Source organism: Dendropsophus ebraccatus, chromosome 8, assembly GCF_027789765.1.
Source record: "Dendropsophus ebraccatus isolate aDenEbr1 chromosome 8, aDenEbr1.pat, whole genome shotgun sequence".
Taxonomy (NCBI): domain Eukaryota; kingdom Metazoa; phylum Chordata; class Amphibia; order Anura; family Hylidae; genus Dendropsophus; species Dendropsophus ebraccatus.
In genome coordinates, this window is record NC_091461.1 from 107583854 (window position 1) to 107606937 (window position 23084).

The 23084-nt window shown below is 44.2% G+C and overlaps 1 protein-coding gene and 1 long non-coding RNA gene across 2 annotated transcripts in view; one reads left to right on the forward strand and one right to left on the reverse strand.

Moving 5' to 3' along the window:
* The window catches only part of LOC138798807 (uncharacterized), a 44211-nt gene extending 43444 nt beyond the window's left edge, over window positions 1-767 (reverse strand). The window contains exon 1 of the long non-coding RNA XR_011364174.1: window positions 715-767. This is a non-coding gene — a long non-coding RNA (uncharacterized lncRNA). The remainder of the gene's footprint in view (window positions 1-714) is intronic.
* Window positions 768-1850: 1083 nt separating this feature from the next.
* Window positions 1851-22771, forward strand: ALG6 (ALG6 alpha-1,3-glucosyltransferase). Its single transcript, XM_069979408.1, has 14 exons — window positions 1851-1963; window positions 5252-5336; window positions 6994-7083; window positions 7223-7311; window positions 9331-9413; window positions 10521-10585; window positions 11189-11374; window positions 14702-14837; window positions 16744-16829; window positions 17535-17619; window positions 18196-18266; window positions 19849-19917; window positions 20562-20760; window positions 22401-22771. Exons 1-14 carry the CDS (start codon window positions 1885-1887, stop codon window positions 22596-22598), a joined length of 1521 nt encoding a protein of 506 aa, XP_069835509.1. The 5' UTR covers window positions 1851-1884; the 3' UTR covers window positions 22599-22771.
* The last annotated feature ends 313 nt before the right edge of the window (window positions 22772-23084 follow it).

The window sequence follows — 23084 nt, forward strand, 5'->3', positions numbered from 1 at the left end:
TCTGGTGCCCATGAATGGCTTCAAGCATATGATCTGACATAACCTGCTCATTACTGTAATTCCCCCCTCCCCTCCCCCTCCCGCCTTCCAAGAGCAATAGCGCTTTTATTTTTCCACCTACTGGGCTGGTTGGGGCATCATTTTTCCTCTACTTTTTATTAAAATCATTAGTGTAGAAGGGACTTTTTTTTTTTTTTTTTTAATTTATGATGGATAATGTGACCAGAAACCTCCAATGTTTGGATTTTTATTTTTGTTTACACGTTTTACAGTGTGTGAATAATATTGTTATATTTTACTTGATCAGACAAGTATACATGCTACAATATATAATTTTTAAAATAGAAAAGAAGGGTAATTTAAACTTGGGGAAAGTTGCTGTGTCAAGTAAATTTTTTTAACGTCCCCCTCTGGGACAATTCCATGCAGCTTTTCTGATGCAATGCGTTTTGCTGCATCTTTAGGAAAGGTTTTCTAATGACCATTTGCAGCATTCCAATGGGACAACCCCTTTTATGTAGTGACTAGCTACAACTTCCATACATCATTCTTACAGTGTCGTTTAGTGTAGGGACTCATGTGTATCAGAGACCTGCATGTGGTACATGAGGCAATATGGTTTGATCAAATTATATACTAACGTCTGATGGTTTTTAATGTAGCTGATAGGCTTTCATACCAGCCATGGGTGCTTCTAGGCTTGTGCATACTTACAGCTATCAGATTCCGCTCTCTGTAAAGCCCCTATTCCACAGGCCGACTAAGAGGAGCAAACGAGCAATATTACACGTGGTGGCAGCAGCGAGCGGGTGAGTCCGGCAGGGGGGGGGGGGGGGGGGGGGCCTGCCTAAGTGATTGCTAGATCGCCCGGGCAGCCCATAGCAGATAGCAGCGATCTGCTGACGCTGCTCCTATTCCACGGAGCGACGGCAGCAGATCGTATGCTGTATGTGTCGTTTGTCTTTCAACATGTTTGAAAGACAAGCAACGCGATCGTTGCCTTCTATTCCACGGGACGATTATCAGCCGATAATTTGTTCCGTGGAATAGGGCCTTAAGGGTCCTTGCACACTACGGAAATAACGCCTAGCTTCATTCTAGGCTCACATGTCAATTCTTTGGGCAGACGGCGGAATCCACCTGACCATAGAATGGAGCCCATGGGACTGGTGGAACTTTAAGCGGGAGAGCAACGGAATCCGTGTGATTTCTGTAGTCTGCAAGGGGCCTCAAGCAGTAGGAACACCAGTGCTGCTCTCCTTCTCCTCCAAAACATCTATGAGGTGAATATAACAGCCAAACCTATAATATCCAAGAGTTTAGGTTCCAGCCCCCTCATTCCACACACATGCAGACTTGGACCCCCTGATAGTAACCCCCCCCCCCCCCCAATCCAGACTTGGACCCCCCATGCAGACTTGGACCCCCTGATAGTAACCCCCCCCCCCCAATACAGACTTGGACCCCCTGATCCCACCCCAATACAGACTTGGACACCCTGATAGTAACCTCCCCCAGTCCAGGCCAGGACCCCCTCATAGTAACCCCTCCGCCCCGCCTCCTCCTCTAAATCCAGACTCGGACCCCCTGATCCCACATGCAGACCTGAAGCCCCTCATAGCCCCCTCCTCCTGCACACTGTATATAAGTACAGCCACAGCCCCCTGTCCCTGCAGAACATAGTGTGGCTACCACCTCAGGAGCACGCACTGTAATCCCCTATTATGCTCGCCTGTGCTGCTAGAAAAGCCCGGGAAGACGGTCTGACTGAGCATAGCCCCGCCCACACAAGAGGCTTGTCACATGACCTTGACCATGTGACTGCTGACGTCACACCTCCGTCTAACAACTCCATGCTGGCATTTCCCGAGCTGCACTGCGGCTATGGAGGGTCCTATGACAGCGCTGAGTGTCCTGCTGGCTGTCACTGTGCGCTGGGCTGTGTCCCTCTACCCGTACTCAGGTAACACTCCATCATACTCGGCAGTAGTCCTCCCATTCATATACAGGGCACTTCACCAGTATACTGTGCATCAGTGCTTTCCAGCTGCTGCAAAACTACAACTCCCAGCATGCCCTGCAGTCTCCTTATATGGGAGCAGCTTACCCCCCCCCCCAACCTGTGGATGCCCAGCTGTTGCATAGCTACAACTCCCACTATGCACAGCATGCTGGAGGTTAGAGTTTTATTTGCCTTCTGATGTCCCCATTCAATGACAGCAAGCAGAGAGTGCTGAAGGTGGTGAGAAGCTGCAGGGTGTGTCATTGTGAAATTAAAAATCCCTCTTAAAGGGATTCTTCCAGCCGCTCAGCAATGATTGAAGGCCCCCAATGAAATGAATGGAGTGCTGGCCTAAACACACAGTGCATTCCGTCCATTTGGGGGTAACAATTAACCTAGGGGGGGCCTTTAGCACTCCAATCAGTTTCCTATGCGCCGTTAAAGGGGTACGCCAGTGAAAATCCTTTTTCTTTAATAATAACTGGTTTCAGAAAGTTATATAGATTTGTAATTTACTTCTATTTAAAAATCTCAAGTCGCCCCATACTTATCAACTGCTGCAGGAAGTGGTGTATTCTTTCCATGACACAGTGCTCTCTGCTGCCACCTTTGTCTATGTCAGGAACTTCCAGAGCAGGAGAGGTTTTCTATGGGGATTTGCTGCAGCCCTGGACAGTTCCTGACATGGACAGAGGTGGCAGCAGAGAGCACAGTGTCAGACTGGAAAGAATACACTACAATTTTACAATAAATTTTCTATATGGATTCCTTACAGTTTTCAAGAACTCCGCTTGCTGTCATTTAATAGGAACCGTCATTGTTCACTGTATGTTAATTACTTGACTAGAGCATGATCTTGAAGGGGTTATCCAGAATAAAAAGCATATTAACTTTTTTTTTTACTAAAACAGTGCCACCCCTGTCCCCAGGTTGTGTGTGGTATTACAGTATAGCTCCATTCACAGAACTGCAAAACCCACACACAAACTGGAGACAAGAGTGGTGATGTCTCTGGAAGATAGTGCCATGTTTTTCTAACACTGGATAATCCCTTTAAATATGTGATCTCCAACCTGTGGCTTTGCAGCAGCTGCAAAACTACAACTCCCAGCATGCCCTGACAATCTGTGGCTCCCCATTTCGTGCCTGAGAGCAGTGTTCCCCAATCTGTCAGAGAAACCACGACTCCAAGCACTGACAGATGGAAAGCCACAGATCGCCACAAATCATGCGGATTACTTGCCGCGGATTCTGTGCACGCTAGCTTGAACACCTGGCCGTCCCATAGACTTCATTCTTGGCTCTGGTGGATTCCGCCGGCTGCCGAAAGAATTCACATGTTACTTCTTCAGACGGATGACGGAATCCACCTGACCATAGAATGGAGCCTATGGGACAGACGGAATTTCAACCACAGGGGGGCGAGAGACGGAATCCGCGGCAAGTTATTTCCGTAGTGTGCAAGGGCCCCTAAAGAGTAAGCCATGGAGGTTCTGAGAGAATGACTGTAAGGCTGGGTTCACACTATACTTTTGCAATCCATTTTTTTTCACCCTTTTTTTGCAAAAAAAAAAAACGGATGAAAAAAACATATGCCTTTGTGTGCCTCCGTTTTGATTCATTTTTCCATTGACTTCCATTATTTAAAAAAATGCATCAAAACAGATCCACTTTTTTTTTAACAGACATGAAAATGAGGTTGACTACGTTGTGTACGTTAAAATAAAAAACAGATCTGTTTTTCTTTTTATAATAGAAGTCAATGGAAAAACGGATGCTTACAAAGGCATACATTTTTTTTATCCCTTTCCGCAAAAAAAAAAAAAAAGATGAAAACATGGATTGCAAAAACGTAGTGTGAACCCAGCCTAAGAAGAGATCAAATGATACACATAGTATGTTAGAAAACTTTTATAGGGCTGGGTTCACACTGCATTTTGAAATTGTTAAAAAAAAAAAAAAACGGATGAAAAAAACTGATGCATTTGTGTGCATCCCTTCTGATCAGTTTTTCCATGACTTCCATTATAAAAAAAAGCACAAAAATGAATCCATTTTTTTTTATGGACACAAAAATGAGGTTGACTATGTTTTTGTGTCCGTTGTTCCGTTTTTTTTTTTTTATAAAGAAGGTCAATAGAAAAACGGATCAAAACGGTTTCACACAATTGCATCCGTTTTTTTAAATCCAGTTTTGAAGAAAAAAAAATAAACTCAAAACCTTGCAAAACCTCAGTGTGAACCCAGCCTTATATTAAGAACAGGTTTTATACGTAGAATTAGGCAGTGTTGTTCTTGTTTTGCCCCTGGATACATTGTTACAGTCAGGAGCAGTACCAGCAGTTATAGTTACTTTGTATCAATCTCAGGATTCCACAGGCTCCGCCCACATAGTAAATATTTATTCTGGGACGGCGCGATCCATTTACAAAAAGGAAAGGACGGGGAAGTTAATCCTATTAGTGGTGTTTTACTTAGTGGTCAGAGGGACATGTATGTTGTGCTGGAACAGGTGCGGCCCCCTGTGCCCCCCTCAGCATGTGACAAGCCCCCCCACCATACATGATTTACGGCCGCTGACTGCAGCCGGGGCAATTGAAATTTTTAGCCTGGCTCTGGTGGGGCATGAGAGCCTTATAAAGGTTACACTCTCACTGTGTCAATGGGATACCACACAATGTACGCACCCTCTAGGGGAAATCTGCAGACCGCCGAACCTAAGACCACCCAATGCATCTTAAGAGCTGCCACACTGGGGGGGCTGTGTTACTATTTCTGAGGGGGCCCCACCAAAGGAAAGAGTTAATTTTGGACAGATTTACAACACAGAAGAATTTCCAGATATTCCATGAATAACCACAAGCCAGAATAGTGAGGCCCGGCGGTGTTGTCATGTTCCCTCTTAGCTGTGTCATCATATTTAGTGATCCTGTTACATTGTAACGTCATGTGCTCAGTATAGAAGGAGATTGCTTAGCTAGGAATTGCAATACTTAAAGGAATCTAGGAAGCAATCGCTTAAAGGGGTTATCCAGTATTACAAAAACATGGCCACTTTTCCCCCTCTCTTGTCTCTAGTTCAGGTGCGGTTTGTAATTAAGCTCCATTTACTTCAATGGAACTGAGTTTGAAACCCCACCCAATCTAGAGACAAGAGAGGGGGGAAAAGTGGCCGTGTTTTTGTAGCGCTGGATTAGCCCTTTAAGTGACAGTTCCACCTTATCGTAAAGGGATTTCTGATCATTACAGGGGCCAGGAAACCACCGATGTACGGAGACTACGAAGCCCAGAGGCATTGGCAGGAAGTAACCCTCGGTCTCCCAGTGAAGCAATGGTTTGTAGAATTTTGGAAAAAAATGTTTTTGTAAACTTAAAAAAAATATATATATAAAAAATTTAATATTTATTTTTATTATATTTGGCTGATATGTTGAACGATTGTATGGCTGAGATCAAGCACTATCATTCACTGGGATCCACTATCATCAATGGGACCACCACCATGTCTGATTTACTTTATGGCACCCATAGGGGTTCCAGGAGAGAACTAAGGTCCTATTACACGGGCCGACTACGGCCCAATCAGATGCTAGATCGGTATTTGTTTACTGGACCTATTAGACGGCCCGATAATCAGGCAGCAAGGGCGGCATGCACATCGTTAGCGATGTCCATGCAGCTCTTGCCCAAACACCTGATACCTCACCTCTCCCCGCACCCGGTCTTCTTACCTGTGCTCCCCAGCTTCCCGGCGGCTGCAAGGTCTGAGCAGCCTGTCAGCCAATCACAGGACAGGACAGTGGGGACAGGTAAGGTATCTGGTGTTTGGACAATGTTCAGCCATCAGCCACACATCACTATTACACGTAGCAATGTGCGGTCAGCGCCCGATGATTTTAGGTCCAAACCTAAACCAACGATCAGCCGTTTCGACTAATCGTTGATTCTAATACACGGAGTGATAATCGTTCGAATCTGCCTGATTATCGCTTGGTGTAGTAGGGCCTTTACACATCTTCCTAGTAGAGCAGCTGCCTGGCATTGAGTATACAGTCTTAGGGAATTCTTATGGGCGTGCATATAATGGATACTTTGCACAGGTGGCAGGTTTACTATTTTGACCTTAAACAGTAAATAAAAAAAATAAAAAAATAAAATTTGGTGGAATTGGCCCCCTGCTAATGCTGATGGGAGTCTCCTAACTATGGCCCCGTTCCCACTGAGCAAAACTAGCGGAATTCCAACCTGCTGATGTGTCCCTATTGACACAAACAACCAGAAAAAGGGGTATGTCATAGTATCGTAACGCACACCAAAAAAACCCCAAAAAACTATATTTTCAAGTATAAACAAATCTTTATTAATACAATACAAAATATCAAAAGAAATATTGGGAAAAAAATTGCAAAAAGCAAAAAATGGACACCAATTCCCATACCCAGTAAGGCGGGGTTCACACTACGTTTTTGCAATCTGTTTTTTTTTTTTTAAAAACGGATGGAAAAAATGGATGCATGGGTGTGCATCCGTTTTTTCATTGAATTCTATTATAAAAAAAAAAGGATCAAAACGGATGTTTTTTTTAACGTACATAAAAACATAGGCGACCTCATTTTTGTGTCCGTTTTTTTTTATAATGGAATTCAATGGGAAAACGGATCAAAATGGATGCACACATGCATCCTTTTTTACCATCTGTTTTTCATTGCAAAAACGTAGTGTGATTCGGCCTTAAAAACATTTAAAAATTCCATCCCTGACAAAGTTGCGGTAGGGAATGGAAGGCGTACGGTGTGCATGGACCCCAACTACCGTACTTCCTTTTCCTCTTATTGGGCACAGGATTCCGTCATTTTGTAATACTGCGCCAAAGATGAAACTTTCCTGTATCCTCAGTGCTCTGTGCGCAATAGGGACATATCAGCAGGTTATATTAGTCTAACCTGCTGATAGTTTCCCTTTTAAGTGGTAATAAAGAATTTGTTTTCCAGGTACTTCAATTCCACAGACAATGACCTTCTGTACTGGGGTCTTGACTACCCCCCTCTGACAGCCTATCACAGTCTTCTCTGCGGTTACGTGTAAGTGTGACATCATTTCCCAGTGTGCTTACATGTTTTTTTTGTATTCCGCATTAGTGGAACTTTCACGCCATTGGCTATAGGAATAATAGAATTTCCCTGTATGTGATTACTCACCATGTGGCGTATTCCGTTGTAGAGCTCACATGATCAATCCAGACTGGGTGGTGCTGAACTCGTCGCGGGGATACGAGAGCCATCACCACAAGCTGTTCATGCGAGCGACTGGTACGTGATTCCTGTGTGATACTATTGTCTTTATCTGTTACTAACATTGAACTGGTATAAATCATATTGTCTGTTTTAGAGGGCTGAATTCTGTTTATTAAAGGGGTTATCCAGGATTAGAAAAAACATAGATACTTTATTGCTAAAACAGCACCACCCCTGTCCTCAGGTTGTGTGTGGTGTTACAACTCGGCTCCATTCAATGGAATTGACTGCAGTTCCACATCCAAACAGGAGACGAGTGCTGCTGTTTCTGAAAGAAAGCGGCCATGTTTTTCTTAACTAGGTTGCACCTGAAGTTACCTCCATCAGCTAATATAATGCAGTAGATTTACGCACAGTCCTAGGTACATTACAGAACATGCAAGACGATTGCTTACATGGGTATTCTTATCTTTAAAAAAGGGGGTGCAAATTGTAGTACTCCTACCAGTTCTGAGATTGAAGACTGTGACTGATGATTTAAAAGGGTTGTCCATCATTAGACAAACGTATCTACCTTTAGCCAAAAACAGAGCCTCACCTGTCTGCAGGTTGCTTGTGATATTACAGTTGCGTTTACTTAAAGTGTCACTGTTGTATAATTATTATTATTATTATTATTATTATTATTAATTTTTTTTTTTTTTTTGCAGAAATCAATAGTACAGGCGATTTTAAGAAATTTTGTAATTTGGTTTATTAGGCGAATATGCAATTATCTGCATTCAAAAAGACTTTCCCCAGGTCCCCCCTCCCTCCTCTCTCTCATCCACTGCTCATTATCAGGAAATCTTGACTCTTTTTCATCAGTCGGGCCCTGTGTTACCTATGGAGAGGAGAGGGGGAGGAGGGAGATTAGTCGGCAGCAGAGAACAAAGGTTTACACAGTGGGACCTGTGTGAAAGTGGTATTCGGAGGTCAGAGAGGTCAGTGCTGACTTCAGAGGAGAGAGCCCGGGGATGTAGCTTTAAATTAACTCTTTGTTGTCCTGTTTTGGTGCCTCATCTCCTTCCACCCCTCCCCTCTCCATAAGAGAACTATGGAGAGAGGGGGAGAGCTTCAAACTGCTTTTTCATGATAAAAATGCATTTTTCGGCTAATAAACCCAATTACAAAGTTTCTTCAAATCGCCTGTACTATTGATTTCTGGAAAAAAAATTGTAAATGACAGTGACACTTTAAATAGAGCATGGCTGCAGTACCACCCATGGACAGGAGTGGAGCTGTTCATGCTAGAAATCAGCCATGTTTTTTTTGTTTTTTTCTAATCCTGGACAACCCTTTTAAAGGAACACTTATGTAAATGTGATACACTGTGTTATTCCTAAGTTGGCGGAGCATGACACAAGATTTATCTGTGATGCTTGAACCTCTGTGTCGTGCTGTGCCCCTCAGGTCCTGTGCTAGGAATAACAGCGTATCAGTTTGTCACGAAGAAGATCCCCAGAACTGCCGTACAAGCTACAGCCCTCAGCATTTCTCAGTCTGTTTGTGGTCGTAGTGTGTAGTTTTCTTAAAGTGAATAAACTCCAGCAGCTGTAAAAACTACAACTCCCAGCATGCCCTGACAGCCATCAGTACCCCATTCCACCCCCTAAAGCAGTATTCCCCAATCTGTGGTCTCCAGTTGTTGCAAAACTACAAGTCCCAGCATGCACTGACCCACCATACTCTTTTAAGCATTGGTCTCCAGCTGTTGCAGAACTACAACTCCCAGCATGCCCTGACATCATGCCTTGGCTGTACATGTCAGTTCTATTTTAAGAAAACAATCACATCTCGGACATTTCTCGCACTTGATTTATTCCGGAAGAACTCTCCTATCACTCACGGTTTTATGAATCTGCCTGACACGTCTTCCCTCTGCCTGTTGGCCGATGACTAACAATTATTCCTGATGAATTATGGGTACATTTAGCTTTTTAACCTCTAAGGTGACTCCTTGTCAGATGACGCGTCCCCCCCCATTAATTTCTGCGGGCGCATATGTGTATACAGATGATGCCCATGCAATATTAATATGCGCCATCTTTGTAGTTTTAGTTGCAGATCTGGTCATTTACATCCCCGCCGTTCTCTTGTACTGTTCACACCTGCAAGAAACATCGGCAAAAAGAAAGGTAAGAGTCGGCCTGGAATAGGCATTCTTTGGATGTGATTTACTGCATGCTGAAAATTGAGGATGGATTGTGAATATGGAATATTGCAATGTCATGGTGGGTTAATGGAGTTATCCAGGCTTAGAAAAACATGGCCGCTTTCCTGTAGAAACAGCACCGCTCTTGTTCTCTATTTCGATGTGGGTTTTGCAGCAAATGAAGGTAAATTACAATCCCACTTACAACCTGAGGACAGGGGTGGTGCTGTTTTTGTAGGTAAAAAATGAAATCTTCCTAAGGCTGACTGACATGCTGGGAGTTGTAGTTTTGTAACAGCCAGAGAACCACAACGTGGCCAACAGTAGTTTAAAGGAACATTGTAGGTGGAACTGATACACTGTGTTATGTCTTGACATAGGGGTCGAATAAGCAACAGCAGCCGTTTCTGTGTCATGCGCCACTCCCTCAGGCCCTACCCTAGACATAATACAGCAAATCAGTTTTGCTTACGTAGTTCCTTTAAAGGGCCTGTCCTATCACAGGCATCTGTGGGATACTGGTTTTCATTAGGTTTATGCTGCCTTCAATGAGGGCACCATAAACTAGTGACAGAAATGCTGAACAGATTGGTGTATTACTTACATCATTCTGTTCAGCCGTTCTTCTAATATGCAGGAGAATAGGATTCTTGCCACATCTCTCCACCCGCCTCCAGCTGCTGATTGGCAGGTGACTGCCTATACACAGCATGGATAGATAACTGCCAATCAGCAGGGGGTGGGCGGAGTTTTCTCGTTCTCATGAATATCCAGGACTACTGGGCTCATGCACATAATGGAGAGGACTATTTAATGTCCAATACATCAGACAGACTTGTTATAAGCTGATAACTGTGGGGGGAGGGATACTGGGACAACAAACCCCTAATGTAATATGCATAAGTTTTTCCATAGAGTAGAATGAGCGCCATGTAGTACAGCAGCTCCACCGCTATACGTTATATACTGTACTTACTATAATGACTTGTATTTCTATAGACGCCATTAACGGGTTCTGGACTGGACAACTCTTCCATTATCACATTACATTGTCTCATGTTGCTTTTTGATGTTTGTTTCATCCCTTTAGGCGCTGTCTCTGTCCTGCATTTTGCTTTATCCAGGGCTCATCCTGATTGACTATGGACATTTTCAATATCCTTTTTACTCTTTTATATCTTGCATGCACATCTGCGTGTCTTTATTTCCATACAAAATGCTTTCATACCAGCCATGCTAGCGTCAAAGAGGAGGAGCTAAGGGTGTTCTGTGCCAACTTACACCTCTGTGATCCAAATGCACTCGAGGGTTAAGAAGGGCTTGGCGACATAAGACTGTCAATCAAAAACCAAGGGTGCATGCATTGGGATCCCAGAGGAATCGCCCTAGTGCCATATTACAACAGACAGGTTTATGTCGCCGTGTGTAATAGGGTGCTAGGGTATAGCTCAATCTGTGGGCCATTCTGACATAATGAAAAATCGGCTGTCAGTTGCACTGTCGGCTGTCTCCCCGTGTAATAGGAGATGTTTAGCTGACGGCTGATTGCCAGAAAGAGCTCTGTAAACCAGTGCTGATCACTCCTGCTCCTTGGTGTGTCTTGTAGTTGAGATTTGTAGTTCTAAAGCAGCTGTAGAGCCTTCCCATAGCCACCAAACAAGGTGTGCACTTGCTGCGCCATGACTGTGCTGCCCCTTGCAGGCTTCTGTTTTTCCACATGCATACAGTATAATGAAGTTTCACTTAACACAGACACACATACAACTCTGTCAGTCTTGGCTTCGCCCTATGGGGGATCCTCGCATTGTCGTGTGGCTACGAGGCTCTGGGGTCACTGGCATTTTGCCTCGCCCTTAACTATAAACAAATGGAACTTTACCACTCACTCCCGTTCTTCTGCTTCCTCCTGGGTAAATGCTTCAAGCAAGGCATCACAGGCTGGGGGTAAGTGAGTGTACTGTTATATAGAGGATGGGGCATCCTATGGTTAACCTGTCTGCTATATCTGCTATAACCATTGTTCACTTTCCCCCTGAATTGTGGATGTTTACTCAACAAAAGACATGCAGTGCATAACTGTCTGTGAGGTATTAGTTTAGTTACATTGTGTTTGTCTAAAATTGTGATATGGAGACCAATAAGGATGTGTTTTCTTGGTAATCAATGCTGAAATCCAGGTACAGAGGGTTCACTTCATATTTCTCCCTGCACTGTTGATGTTTGCTCAGTGTGCTCAATGAAAGACATGAAATGCACAACTGTGTAAGTGTTATTAGTTTAATTATATTGTGTTTGTCTACAACAGTAACTTAAAAAACAATCAGATTTTAATTTATTAGTAATCTATGTAAAAATCAAGGGGATTTCAGCAGGTTCACATACTGTTTGATATTGATTGATATTAGTTTAGTTACGTTGGGGGAAATTTTTCAAACATGGTGTAAAGTGAAACTGGCTCAGTTGCCCCTAGCAACCAATCAGATTCCACCTATCATTCCTCACAGACACTTTGGAAAATGAAAGTTAGAATCTGATTGGTTGCTAGGGGCAACTGAGCCAGTTTCACTTTACACCATGTTTGCTAGATCTCCCCCATTGTGTTTGTCTATAATTGTGACAAAGCACGATCAGACCCTATTTTGCAGCACTCATTTTTCTCCTGTCCTGGTAATTTGCTACACTGTATCACTCACACAGCCCTAAGTATAACTAAGGCCCCATCAATGTCTCATTTTTGCTGCCAATCACCATGAACCAAACCATAGACCAAACATAGGCCCAGATTTATCAAAGGGTGTAAGATAGGGCACTATTACACGGGCTGAATATGGCCCGATCGCTTTAGTAAACGAGTGCTGATATGCTAGATCGGCGCTCGTTTACTGGACCTATTAGACCAATTATCGGGCAGCAAGGGCTGCATGGACATCCCTTGTCCTTGCAGCCCTTGGCCAAACACCTGATCCCTTACCACTGCCCGGGAGCACAGTCTTCTCTCCTGTGATCTACAGCATCTGAGCGGCTGACAGGCCGCCGGGACTGGGAAGCTGAGCACAGGAGAGAAGACCGGGAGAGGTAAGGTGTCAAGTGTTTGGACAATTGTTAGCTGTCGGACGTGCGTAGCGATGAGCGAACAGCGCCCGACTATTTTATGTCCAAACCTAAACCAACCATCAGCTGATGATCGTTGTCATCGGCTTATCGTTGTCTCTATTAGGGTCCATTTACACAGGAAGATAATCTGACAGATTATCTGACAGATTTAAAGCCAAAGCCAGGAATGGATTTGAAAAGAGGAGAAATCTCAGGCTCTCCTTTTTGACCTGATCTCTGTTTATAGTCTGTTCCTGGCTTTGGCTTCAAATCTTTGGCAGATAATCTGTTAGATAATCTTTCTGTGTAAATGGACCCTTACACGTAGCGATAATCAGCCGATTATCGCTCCATGTATTAGGGCCCATATAGACTGGTGTAAACTGCCCACAGCAGCCAATCACAACTCAGCTTTCAGCTCTGGTAAAATAAAAGGTGCTGTGATTGGTTGCTGTGGGCAGTCTACACCAGTCTATATTTTATACCTTTAAAGAAATCTTCCCCTATAGAGCACAAGTAAGTATGTTCAGCCTGTATCCTAATGTATTATGGTAATGGGGGCAGAGGCAGAGTGTGCATGAGGCCTAATGTGGCCTTTATTAGCAGTATAAAATATCCCTTGGTATCACATAGGTCTGGTACATCCACTATAACATTGTCTCTTTGTAATAACTAAGGGCTCTATTAGACAAATCGATTTTTTTTTTTTTTTTTTTTTTTTTTTTTTTTTTTTTTTTTTTAATGATCGCAAACGAGAGCTGCCTGAAATCGTTCACCATATTACACAGAATTAGATCATTTAGTCCATCTGATCCCAGCAAAAGAGGAAACGATGTGGAATAATGGTGCGTTTACACAGACAGATTTATCTGACAAATTCTTGAAGCCAAAGCCAGGAATGGATCTGAAAAGAGGAGAAATCTCAGTCTTTCCTTTATGACCTGTTCTCTGTTTATAATCTGTTCCTGGCTTTGGCTTCAATAATCTGTCAGATAAATCTGTCTGTGTAAACGCACCATTAGGCTGGGTTCACACTACGTATATTTCAGTCAGTATTGTGGTCCTCATATTGCAACCAAAACCAGGAGTGGATTAAAAACACAGAAAGGATCTGTTCACACAATGGTGAAATTGAGTGGATGGCCGCCATTTAATGGCAAATATTTGCTGTTATTTTAAAACAACGGCTGTTATATTGAAACAATGGCCGTTATTTACTGTTATATGGTGGCCATCCACTCAATTTCAACATTGTGTGGACAGAGCCTTTCTGTGTTTTTAATCCACTCCTGGTTTTGGTTGCAATATGAGGACCACAATACTGACTGAAATATACGTCGTGTGAACCCAGCCTTACACTGATTAGCAAACGACTAACAATGATTTTGGTTTCAGCACAAAATCACCGATCAACGACACATGAACAATTTCTCGTTGGTCATTTGGTCTTTGCCTGCAATTACACAAAACTATTATTTCCCACAATAATCACCCCATATAATAGGGTCAAACAAGGCACTCCGTGTGTTTACTTTACTTTTTTTTTTTTTTTCTAACCATTTTTATTCAATGATCTGATCAGATCAGCGGTTGTTTTTATTTATTTATTTATTTATTTATTGATCTGATTGGCATTTAGATATATAATATATTCAAAATAAAAAATGATCAGAATGCCAGTTTTTTTTTTTTTTTCTTAATTTAAAATTGATCAAAATTATTACTTATAAGGGTAGCTTCACACGTACCGTATCGCTGCGTTTTTATCGCTGCGTGTTTGGTGCGATTTTTACATGTGAGTTTTAATTTCTACGTGATTTTCATGTGAAAATCAAAACTTGCATGTAAAAATCGCACCAAACACGCAGCGATAAATACGCATCGATACGGTACATGTGAAGGCACCCTAAAAAAGTACATTTTGAGTGTGATTCTTTGTCCCTCCACGTCCTGGCAGTGAACGCACATCAATGTTATTTTCAGCCCTCTAGGATCTCACTCACAGGGCCCTCACATCTCCCCCCTTCCTCCCCTGCTTCGTTTTCACGTCCCAGAGCGCGTCTCCGACTGTTCCTCGTCCACTTAATCCTGACACCGCGTCGTGTTTTGTCACCTGAAATGCTCAGATATCCAGAGGTTTGCGACTTATCTGACAGTGTCCGCTCTCTCTCCTGGCAGGCTCCTGCTGCTGCTGAAGATCGGGGTGACGGTAATTGCCGCCTTCAGCCTCTGTTGGATCCCTTTCTTGACAGACATAGAACAAATCCTGCAAGTCCTCAGAAGACTTTTCCCCGTGGGCCGCGGACTCTTTGAGGTGGGTGAAGTGTTCTCTGTTCTGTTTCACATCCACTTGCCAGTGACCTTTAGGGATTTGGCTGCAAGGTGGGGGGGTTATAATAAGTGGCCCTGGCCCACAGATGTCACTTGCCAGCCCTCTGCTTAGTGTTTAACCCCTGGCACTGTGGATTGTGCCAGTATATTCTGCTTATGGCATCATAAAAGCTGCGTTTCCATATTTTGCAGTGAGCTAGCTCCGGTAGTAATCGGCGTGCCAGCGAGGCCTCATAAAGGCAGCAGCCATTAGCCGCGCTCTTGTCTTCGGCCTGTAATGTGCTATGCTAATTGTTTGCCTTTTAAAGCCATAATTATTTTTTATCGGAATCATTCTGCTGCTTTAATGCCGCAATTATTTTCTAGAAAAATTGATTTGCAATTTCATTTTTTTTTTCCTTGTCCGTCTTGGCTGCAAATCTGCTTTCTAGTGTCAGGGCTGTAAAGAGAGAGAGGCTGAGCGGGGCAGGGAGGACGCGGCTGCTGTAAAACCGGCTGCTGGGAAGATTTACTCACACACCTTCTCACTCACATTCCTGGACTCCGGCATGTGATAGCCCAGTATCAGGTCCCATTGATGCCAGATTAAAGGAATCCTATCTATCTCTTCTGCTGGCTTGGTTTGTTACAGTGTGCCAATGTAGGAAGGCCACTGTAAGCCCTAAATAGCTGCTATATGTAAGGTACATTAGCTCAGTTCTCAGCCGGAACTAAGGGGGGCGCACTCTTGCGTGAGCGCTTTATAAGACTCCTGCACACCCCTATGGTGTCTCTTGAGCAGGCGCCTCTTCGGGCTCTTGAGCGAGCATCCCCTTATGGTGTCTCTTGAGCAGCCGCATAGCGAGTGTCCCCTTGGACCCCTGTGGTGTCTCTTGAGCAGGCACGTAGCGAGCATCCTCTTGGACCCCTGTGGGGGCTCTTGATCGGGTGCCTCTCGGGGGGGGGGGGGGGGGGCTCTTGATCGGGCGCCTCTGGGGGGGGGGGCAGGGGGGGGCTCTTGAGCGGGCAACTCTCGGGGGCTCTTGTGCTTCCGCCTCTTGGGGGCTGTTTAGCAGGCGCCTCTCCGGGGCTCTTGGATGAGTGTCCCCTTGGACCCCTGCCCGAGCGCCTGTCGCACAGGTGACTCCTGGTATTCTAGGGCAGCGTCTCCTGGGGCTCTCCTATGAGTAACTTTTGTGACTTTTGCTAGTGCTTGTAGTGACTCCTTTAAGGGCCTTTAACTTTTGTGTCTCACGGAAGCAATTCCTTTGTGAGCACCTCTTGTGCCTCGTGTGCCAAGGATGTGTGCTTGCGCCCATGTGTGTGTAGTGGAGGCCGCTCGCTCCCCGCGTCCACACAGCTGTGAATTAGCAGCTGCCGGCGGATGGGTTACACTAACACGATCGCTGTGGTTACAAATTTAATTTTGAAAGCGATCCTAGCACAACTGTTAATGTCTTTACCGCTCCTGATTTATGACTTGTTAACCCCCTCACCGCCGGGGGTATGTGACACTGTAATGGAGCTCGGCTGAGCAGCGCTATGCAAGTGTCAGCTCAGACTTCTGGGAAATTCTGCAGGTTCAGCACGAATATTCACCTATAATACAGCTCCATGAATTTACTATGACCATAGACGTTTTAAAGGTCCGGTATCCCTTATAATAGTGCAGAAGTGTTATAAGAGGCGCTGCTGATGTCATCACACCTATCGGGGTGAAAGTATCCTGGATTCTGAGCACTGGAGATATGTGACCTATAGCGATTATGGGGACATAACTGACTTCTATAGAAAACACTACAGTCAGCATTTCCTCAGCCTCTAAAGGCTGATAACAGGGAGCAATAGAGCGCACAGTATATCGGTTCACCATAGATATTGATGCCCTGAACATTCCCCTTTTCTTTCAGGATAAAGTGGCCAATGTCTGGTGCAGTCTCAGCGTCCTGTTCAAAGTCAAGAACGTCTTGTCTCCTGGGGCTCAGCTCCAGCTCAGGTGAATGGTTCATCAGCATAATGGCAATAGACACCTGCTAAAGGGGGATAATAGGGGTCCGACCTCTGGGATCTCTCATCACCAGAAGGATGGTCGCTTCTTTCCCAAATGCGTCTGTTGGCTGAACACACCTCTCACCCATTCACAAGGCTAAATAAAGTGGCGGTTGAGCGTGAGTGCTTTCAGGAGGCGAGGGATCCCCTTGCTTGTAACTGATGGGGTGCCATTGGTCTGTTCCCTACTGATCAGATAATCATCACCTGCTAATAGTCTTGGGATCCAGGATTCCAAAAAACAACGCCACCCCTGTCCTCAGGTTGTGTCTGGTATTACTAGCCATCTCCAATCACTTCAGTGAAACTGAGCTGCATTACCATATACAAACTAAGGACAAGGGGGGTGCTGTTTCTGCAATAAAGCTGCTATCTTTTAATCCCGGATTGCACAGATTATTTGCAGACCTTCTACACAAGAAAATAATCAGAATTAACATTCTGACTGTGTAAAAGTCTCTGTGACCAGCTAGTACCCGTTCATAGGCTGATCACTAAATGCTAGCGCTCTGGAATTTAGGGCGCTTTATAAAAAAAATTATTGACAATTCTAGATTTGGATTCTGCCCTATTCAACTATGACAGTAGTTTGCAGGGGTCAGGGGCTCCATAGCTTCTTATAGCAACATTTCTTCCCTGTTTTCCCTCTCAGTTTTGCCTGCACCGTGCTGGGTGTGTTACCATCCTGTATCCAGCTCACCGCCCGGCCGACCATCAGGGGCTTTAAACTGTCTTTGGTAAGTTCTGGAATCTGTCTTGGATTATTTGATGATGGCTGTTACCTATTTACCTATTACCTAATTTTTTTTATTTCATTTTATTACTTTTTTTTTTTTTACACTTTTAGCCCCCTTGTACACTGCTGTGTTCTGTCCCTGTGAATAGGACTCTCTGCATTATAATGTATTCTATACTATACAATGGGTTCAGAGTAACATCTAACAGCTCCTGAGCTTAATTCATCTTAATTCATATAGACGTTTTCAGTCCAGGACGTGCGGCGAGTAAACAAAATAAACACAGATGTGTTCAAGGGGCCTTACATTAAAGACTTGGGCATCTCCTTCTCACCTACACTCTCGCTGCTTTACCCTTATATCTCTGGCATCTACCACATAGCCCTACAATGACACCCCATAGTTCAGGAATTATCCCCATACCTTATAGCTCGGGGATGACCCCTTTAGTTCAGGGATTTCCCATATAGCTCAAGTATCACCGCAAAACTCAGGACCTTGCTCCATAGCTCATTAACAGATTCAGGTATAATTCAGGGACCACCCTTATAACTTATACTGTTTCCTTATTTCCAGGTAACCTGCGCTTTATCATTTTTCTTGTTTTCCTTCCAAGTCCATGAGAAATCCATCCTGCTTGCGTCCTTGTAAGTGATTGTCTCTATATCTTATACAGAAATACATATAGGGGGAGATTTATCAAACAGGTGTAAAGTAGAACTGGCTCAGTTGCCCCTAGCAACCAATCAGATTCCACTTTCTATTTCTCACAGATTCTTTAAAAAATAACAGATGGAATCTTATTGGTTGCTAGGGGCAACTAAGACAATTCTACCTCACACCAGTTTGATAAATCCCATAATGTATGCTGGAGCTCCTGTCTGACACTGACCCCCACTACACACATATAGCATCTTGTCATGTTCTGGTCCCAGTCCCATCCAAGACACCATACAATGTCAGCGTAGGTTAAGTGTCTGAGGGTCCGGCCTTCACCCAGAGGGGGGTCAGGGGGCTTCACTGTCTTACACAGGAAACCTGCTCTGCAAATATTTTTCCACTCCTTTCAGAGGTTTGTCATTGTAATGAGCGGTGTGAGGATGTGTGGGGCGGCCGGGGAGGGGGCTTTCTTGCAGACCACTGCTGAGTTTCATTGACTGGTTATCAATGAGATGTGAACGGCCTAATCTGTGGTAATTCTGCGGTAATTGTCTGCAGCGCGGCCCGCGTCGCCCTGTTTACACAACACTTCACAGGCCGGATTACCACAAAGAGGGGCTACTTACACGCAGATAACACAGGAGGAAGTGACGCCTGGCTTTGTTGTGCCGAGGAAATTGGCCAGAAGTTTCTTAGTAATCCGTAGCTGGCTGGTGTGGGACTACAGGTACCAGCATGACACACAGAGACTTTTACTAACGTAGAGATTTCCCTAAGTTATAGGTAATAAGTATCTGATGTATCAGGTCCAGCTGAGACCCCTAAGATGAATCGAGTGGGGGTCAGGCATACACTTTACTGCTGTCCCATAGAAAGTGAATGGACACTTTAATTAACCATCGCTTCATTAACAAAAGGGGGTCACAGGACCCCTATTCTCGTGATTGTGGGGTTTTCAGTGGCTACACCTGACACATCAGATACTTATCACCATCTTCCACAGGCTATGTCAGGTATTGCAGTTCAGCCCTATTCTTTTAGATAAGGCTGACACACCATAGTAAACACCCTCCATATTCAACAGCAGCGCTGTTACTGGAAGAAATTAACCGTGTTTTTAGTTCAGTCATATTTCATGCTATATCTGCTCCTGGGAAAGTTGGGTGACAAGCCATTTAGCGGCCATTATAGATTGCACAGTGACTGTCGCCTAGTTTTGCAGAATATACATATATTTCTGTATACTTTGGTAGATGGACCAAGAATGGGGAACCTTTGGCCCTCCAGCTGTTGCCAAACTACAATTCCCATCATGCTTCGCTTTGGCTGTCCAGGCATGATGGTAATTGTAGTTTGGCAACAGCTGGAGGGCCAAAGGTTCCCCATCCCTGCCATAGACATTAACTGATGTCGTGACACCTTCTCCCCCACCGCCTCTTACGAACTTCTCCTAGCCAGGATCTTGTAGGAATAAGAGGGCTGAGATGAAGGTTTCATGGTCAGGTCCATTGTCAGTGTATAGAGAAGTCGTCCTCACCTGGTGACCCTATAACACTCCTTATATTACAGGCCGGCCTGTTTACTCCTCAATGAGCTTCCTCTGATGGCGACCTGGTTTCTGCTCACATCCACATTCAGGTAAGTTCTACAATTTCTGTAGTAAAGCTCTGTTCACACCATGCCACGTAAACACAGTCTGAATATGTATATGCCAGACATAGCCATAGATCCCTGTTAACCCCCTGAAGACCAAAAGAGTACAGTAGTATACATATCACAACGTTTTTCCCAACCTGTGGTCCTCCATTGACTCCTATTATGCCCTATCAACTCTGAAACCTCGATAGTAGTGGATGCCAACCTGTGTCTATCCAGCAACTGCAGAACTATAACTCCCATCATGCCTTTATCAGCTCTGTACCGTCTATAGCAGTGATTTCCTATCTGTGTTCCTTTAGCTTGTGCAAAAGGCTGTAGCTGCTGGTTGTCAGGGCATGCTGGGAGTTGTAGTTTTGTAGTTTCTGGATAGCCACAAGTTGGGGAATTGCTGTAGTGCATGCCGATAGCAATCACAGATGCAGTCTATAGCTAGAAGAGCATGTTGGGAGTTGTAGTTTTGTAGTGGTTGGGGAATTCTGCCATACAATATGCTGTTTTTAACACTGTGGCCAATGACTGATGTATGCCTTAGTATGGGTGTATCAGGGAATGCTGTACTGTAGTGTGAACAGAGTCTTACTATCAACAGGTCTCCTGACATCTTACTATATTTCCCTGTACAGCATGCTGCCGCTTCTACAGAAAGATGGTTTAGTGATGCCGTACGTGATCACAACTCTAATGTTTCTCTTGGGGAGCGTAGCCTTCCTGTCGTTTCACGAGAAGACATCCGAGGATTGCCTTCAGATGAAGCCGTTCTGCGCTTCTGTAAGGAAATACATTCCCTGGTTTAGACTTCAGGAATCACTGGTGAAGATGCTGGTACGTAATTCTATCTGCTAATGCTCCAGTACTGCTAGATGTTGGTTAAAAATTTCTTGCTGTTTTCCGTATACAGCACCTGTACAGACCTATGTGTCCATGGTTACAGACCATTGTAGTCTGATCCTGCAGCCCACTACCTCTGCCTTTCCTTCTAGACACTAATAAAAGTGGAGGGACTGAAAAACACTTCACTATAGACTCAGACTACACAGGTTTTGTTTGTAGTCTGTAGCTATGGAAACCCATGAGTCTGCATAGGAGCTGTATACACAAAATAGTTTTGTGGTTTCTTTCTTAAAGGAAAAGTCTGGCCTTTTTGAAAATCCGGCAGGGGGGAATTTGATAACAAGTACAAACTTCCCTCTCTCTATATCCGTGGTTAGCGGCGGGACCAGCCTTGGGATCCCTGCCGGGCTCTGGGATCTCCGGGGTGTACACGTCACAACCCGGCTGATGGACTGGACGTTGCTCCAGTCACTGATTGGCTGAGCGGCCAGTCCATCAGCCAGGAAAGGCAGTTTCCCCGAGTCGCAACGTCATCATAACTCAGGGGAGCCCTGTTCACACCACTCGCCGGGGGCACGGGAAGAGGTAAGTTTATACTTGTTATCAAATTCCGCCCCCTGTTGGTTGCCAGATTTTCAGAAAGCCCGGACTTCTCCTTTTTCATTACTTTAATGATGTTTTCGCATCAGACATGTGCTTTTCCTATATGTTCACAGGTGTGAGGGCAGATAGGTTGTATTTCAACCCCTATCCCTATAGAGGGGGTCTGTCTTGTCCTATAGACCTTCGATATTGGGGATCCCATTGGACTGATAGATGGCAAGCTTTTAGGTCATCATAGTTAGTCAGTGTGCAATGGGCATGGAAGGGCATTGTCATTGTGTTGCACATAGGCCTTGGCATCTGTCATTTGTACCTGCACCACATAGTCCAGGATGACCTGTAGTTACTGTATATATCCATGCTATAGTCATATGTATGGACTGATGTCACCACAAGCTGTTGGGTGGGAGAGGAAGCACATATAGCCCCCATGTATTGATGACCCCGTCATGACCCTTAATTACCCCGGGCTGGTGTCATGCACGGAGCGCTGGCTGGGAATTGACCTTTGATTATGTACATTGATTATTCCTATGTAACACGCCACATGTATAGCCCATCGGATTATTATGTATCATTTGCCATTGACTCTACAATTTCCTTGTATCTTAAAACCTCCCCGCGGCGTCTAAGATCCAGTGATCTGACAAGACGAGATGCTTCGGTAAATCATCTTGGCCCCTGAAATGCTTCTTGGATGATGTGCGAAATGCTTGGAGGTCACTGGAGAACGGCACATGAGACGGCTAAATCTGCCTCATGAGTGCTATATATTTATGTCAGAACTATGTGTGATGTGTAAATGCCTCGGGTTTAACCCCTTCAGTCCATAACCTAATTTAGTCATCTAATTTGTAATGTTTAATTACTCTATAACTACTCACCGGCTCGCCAACTCTTGCAAAACAATAATTCCCATCATGCCCTGACTGTCTGTCAGGGCATGATGGGAATTGTAGTTGTGGAACAGCTGGAGGGCCGCAGGTTGGAGAACACTACAATCTGATTGGATGCTCTGTCGTTGGCAGTTCTTCTCCTCCATGCTGGCAATGACGGCGCTGACAGCTGCAAGCTGCACCTTGGCTCCTCCCCCCACACTCCCCGACCTCTACTCCGTCCTGATATCTACCGTTTCCTGCATTCACTTTCTAATGTTCTTCTCCTACTTCAGTATCATTCAGCTTTGGGATAAAGTGGATGAAAGAAAGAAGAAGAAAAATTCCTAGAGGTTTTTTTTTTCCAGTTCATTGTTCAGGGATAATTTTTGTAAGAATGTAAAAATTTATTATTTTTTTTTATATAATATAGTTTGGTAATTCGCCAACAGAGAATATCTTTTTTTGTATGTACATTCACAGTTTGCAATTTTTTTAAATATAAAATATACTTTGAAAAATCATCATTGTGGAATAAATCTTATTTGACTATTATATGTAAATGTTTGAGAAAAAATATTGGCAATGTACTCGTCTGTCAATGTAAGGCTGTGTTCACACATGGGGTAGGTTTATTATTTGCAGCTTTGTGTGCGATGTTATACACATAGGGGGAGATTTATTAAACTGGTGTAAAGTAGAAATGTCTTAATCCCCATCATGTCTGGACAGCTGACGCTTGGCTTTGGCTATCCAGGCATGATGGGAATTGTAGTTTTGTAACAGCTGAAGAGCTGCTGGTTTGACACTTTGGATTAGACAGTCTAAGAATGCACC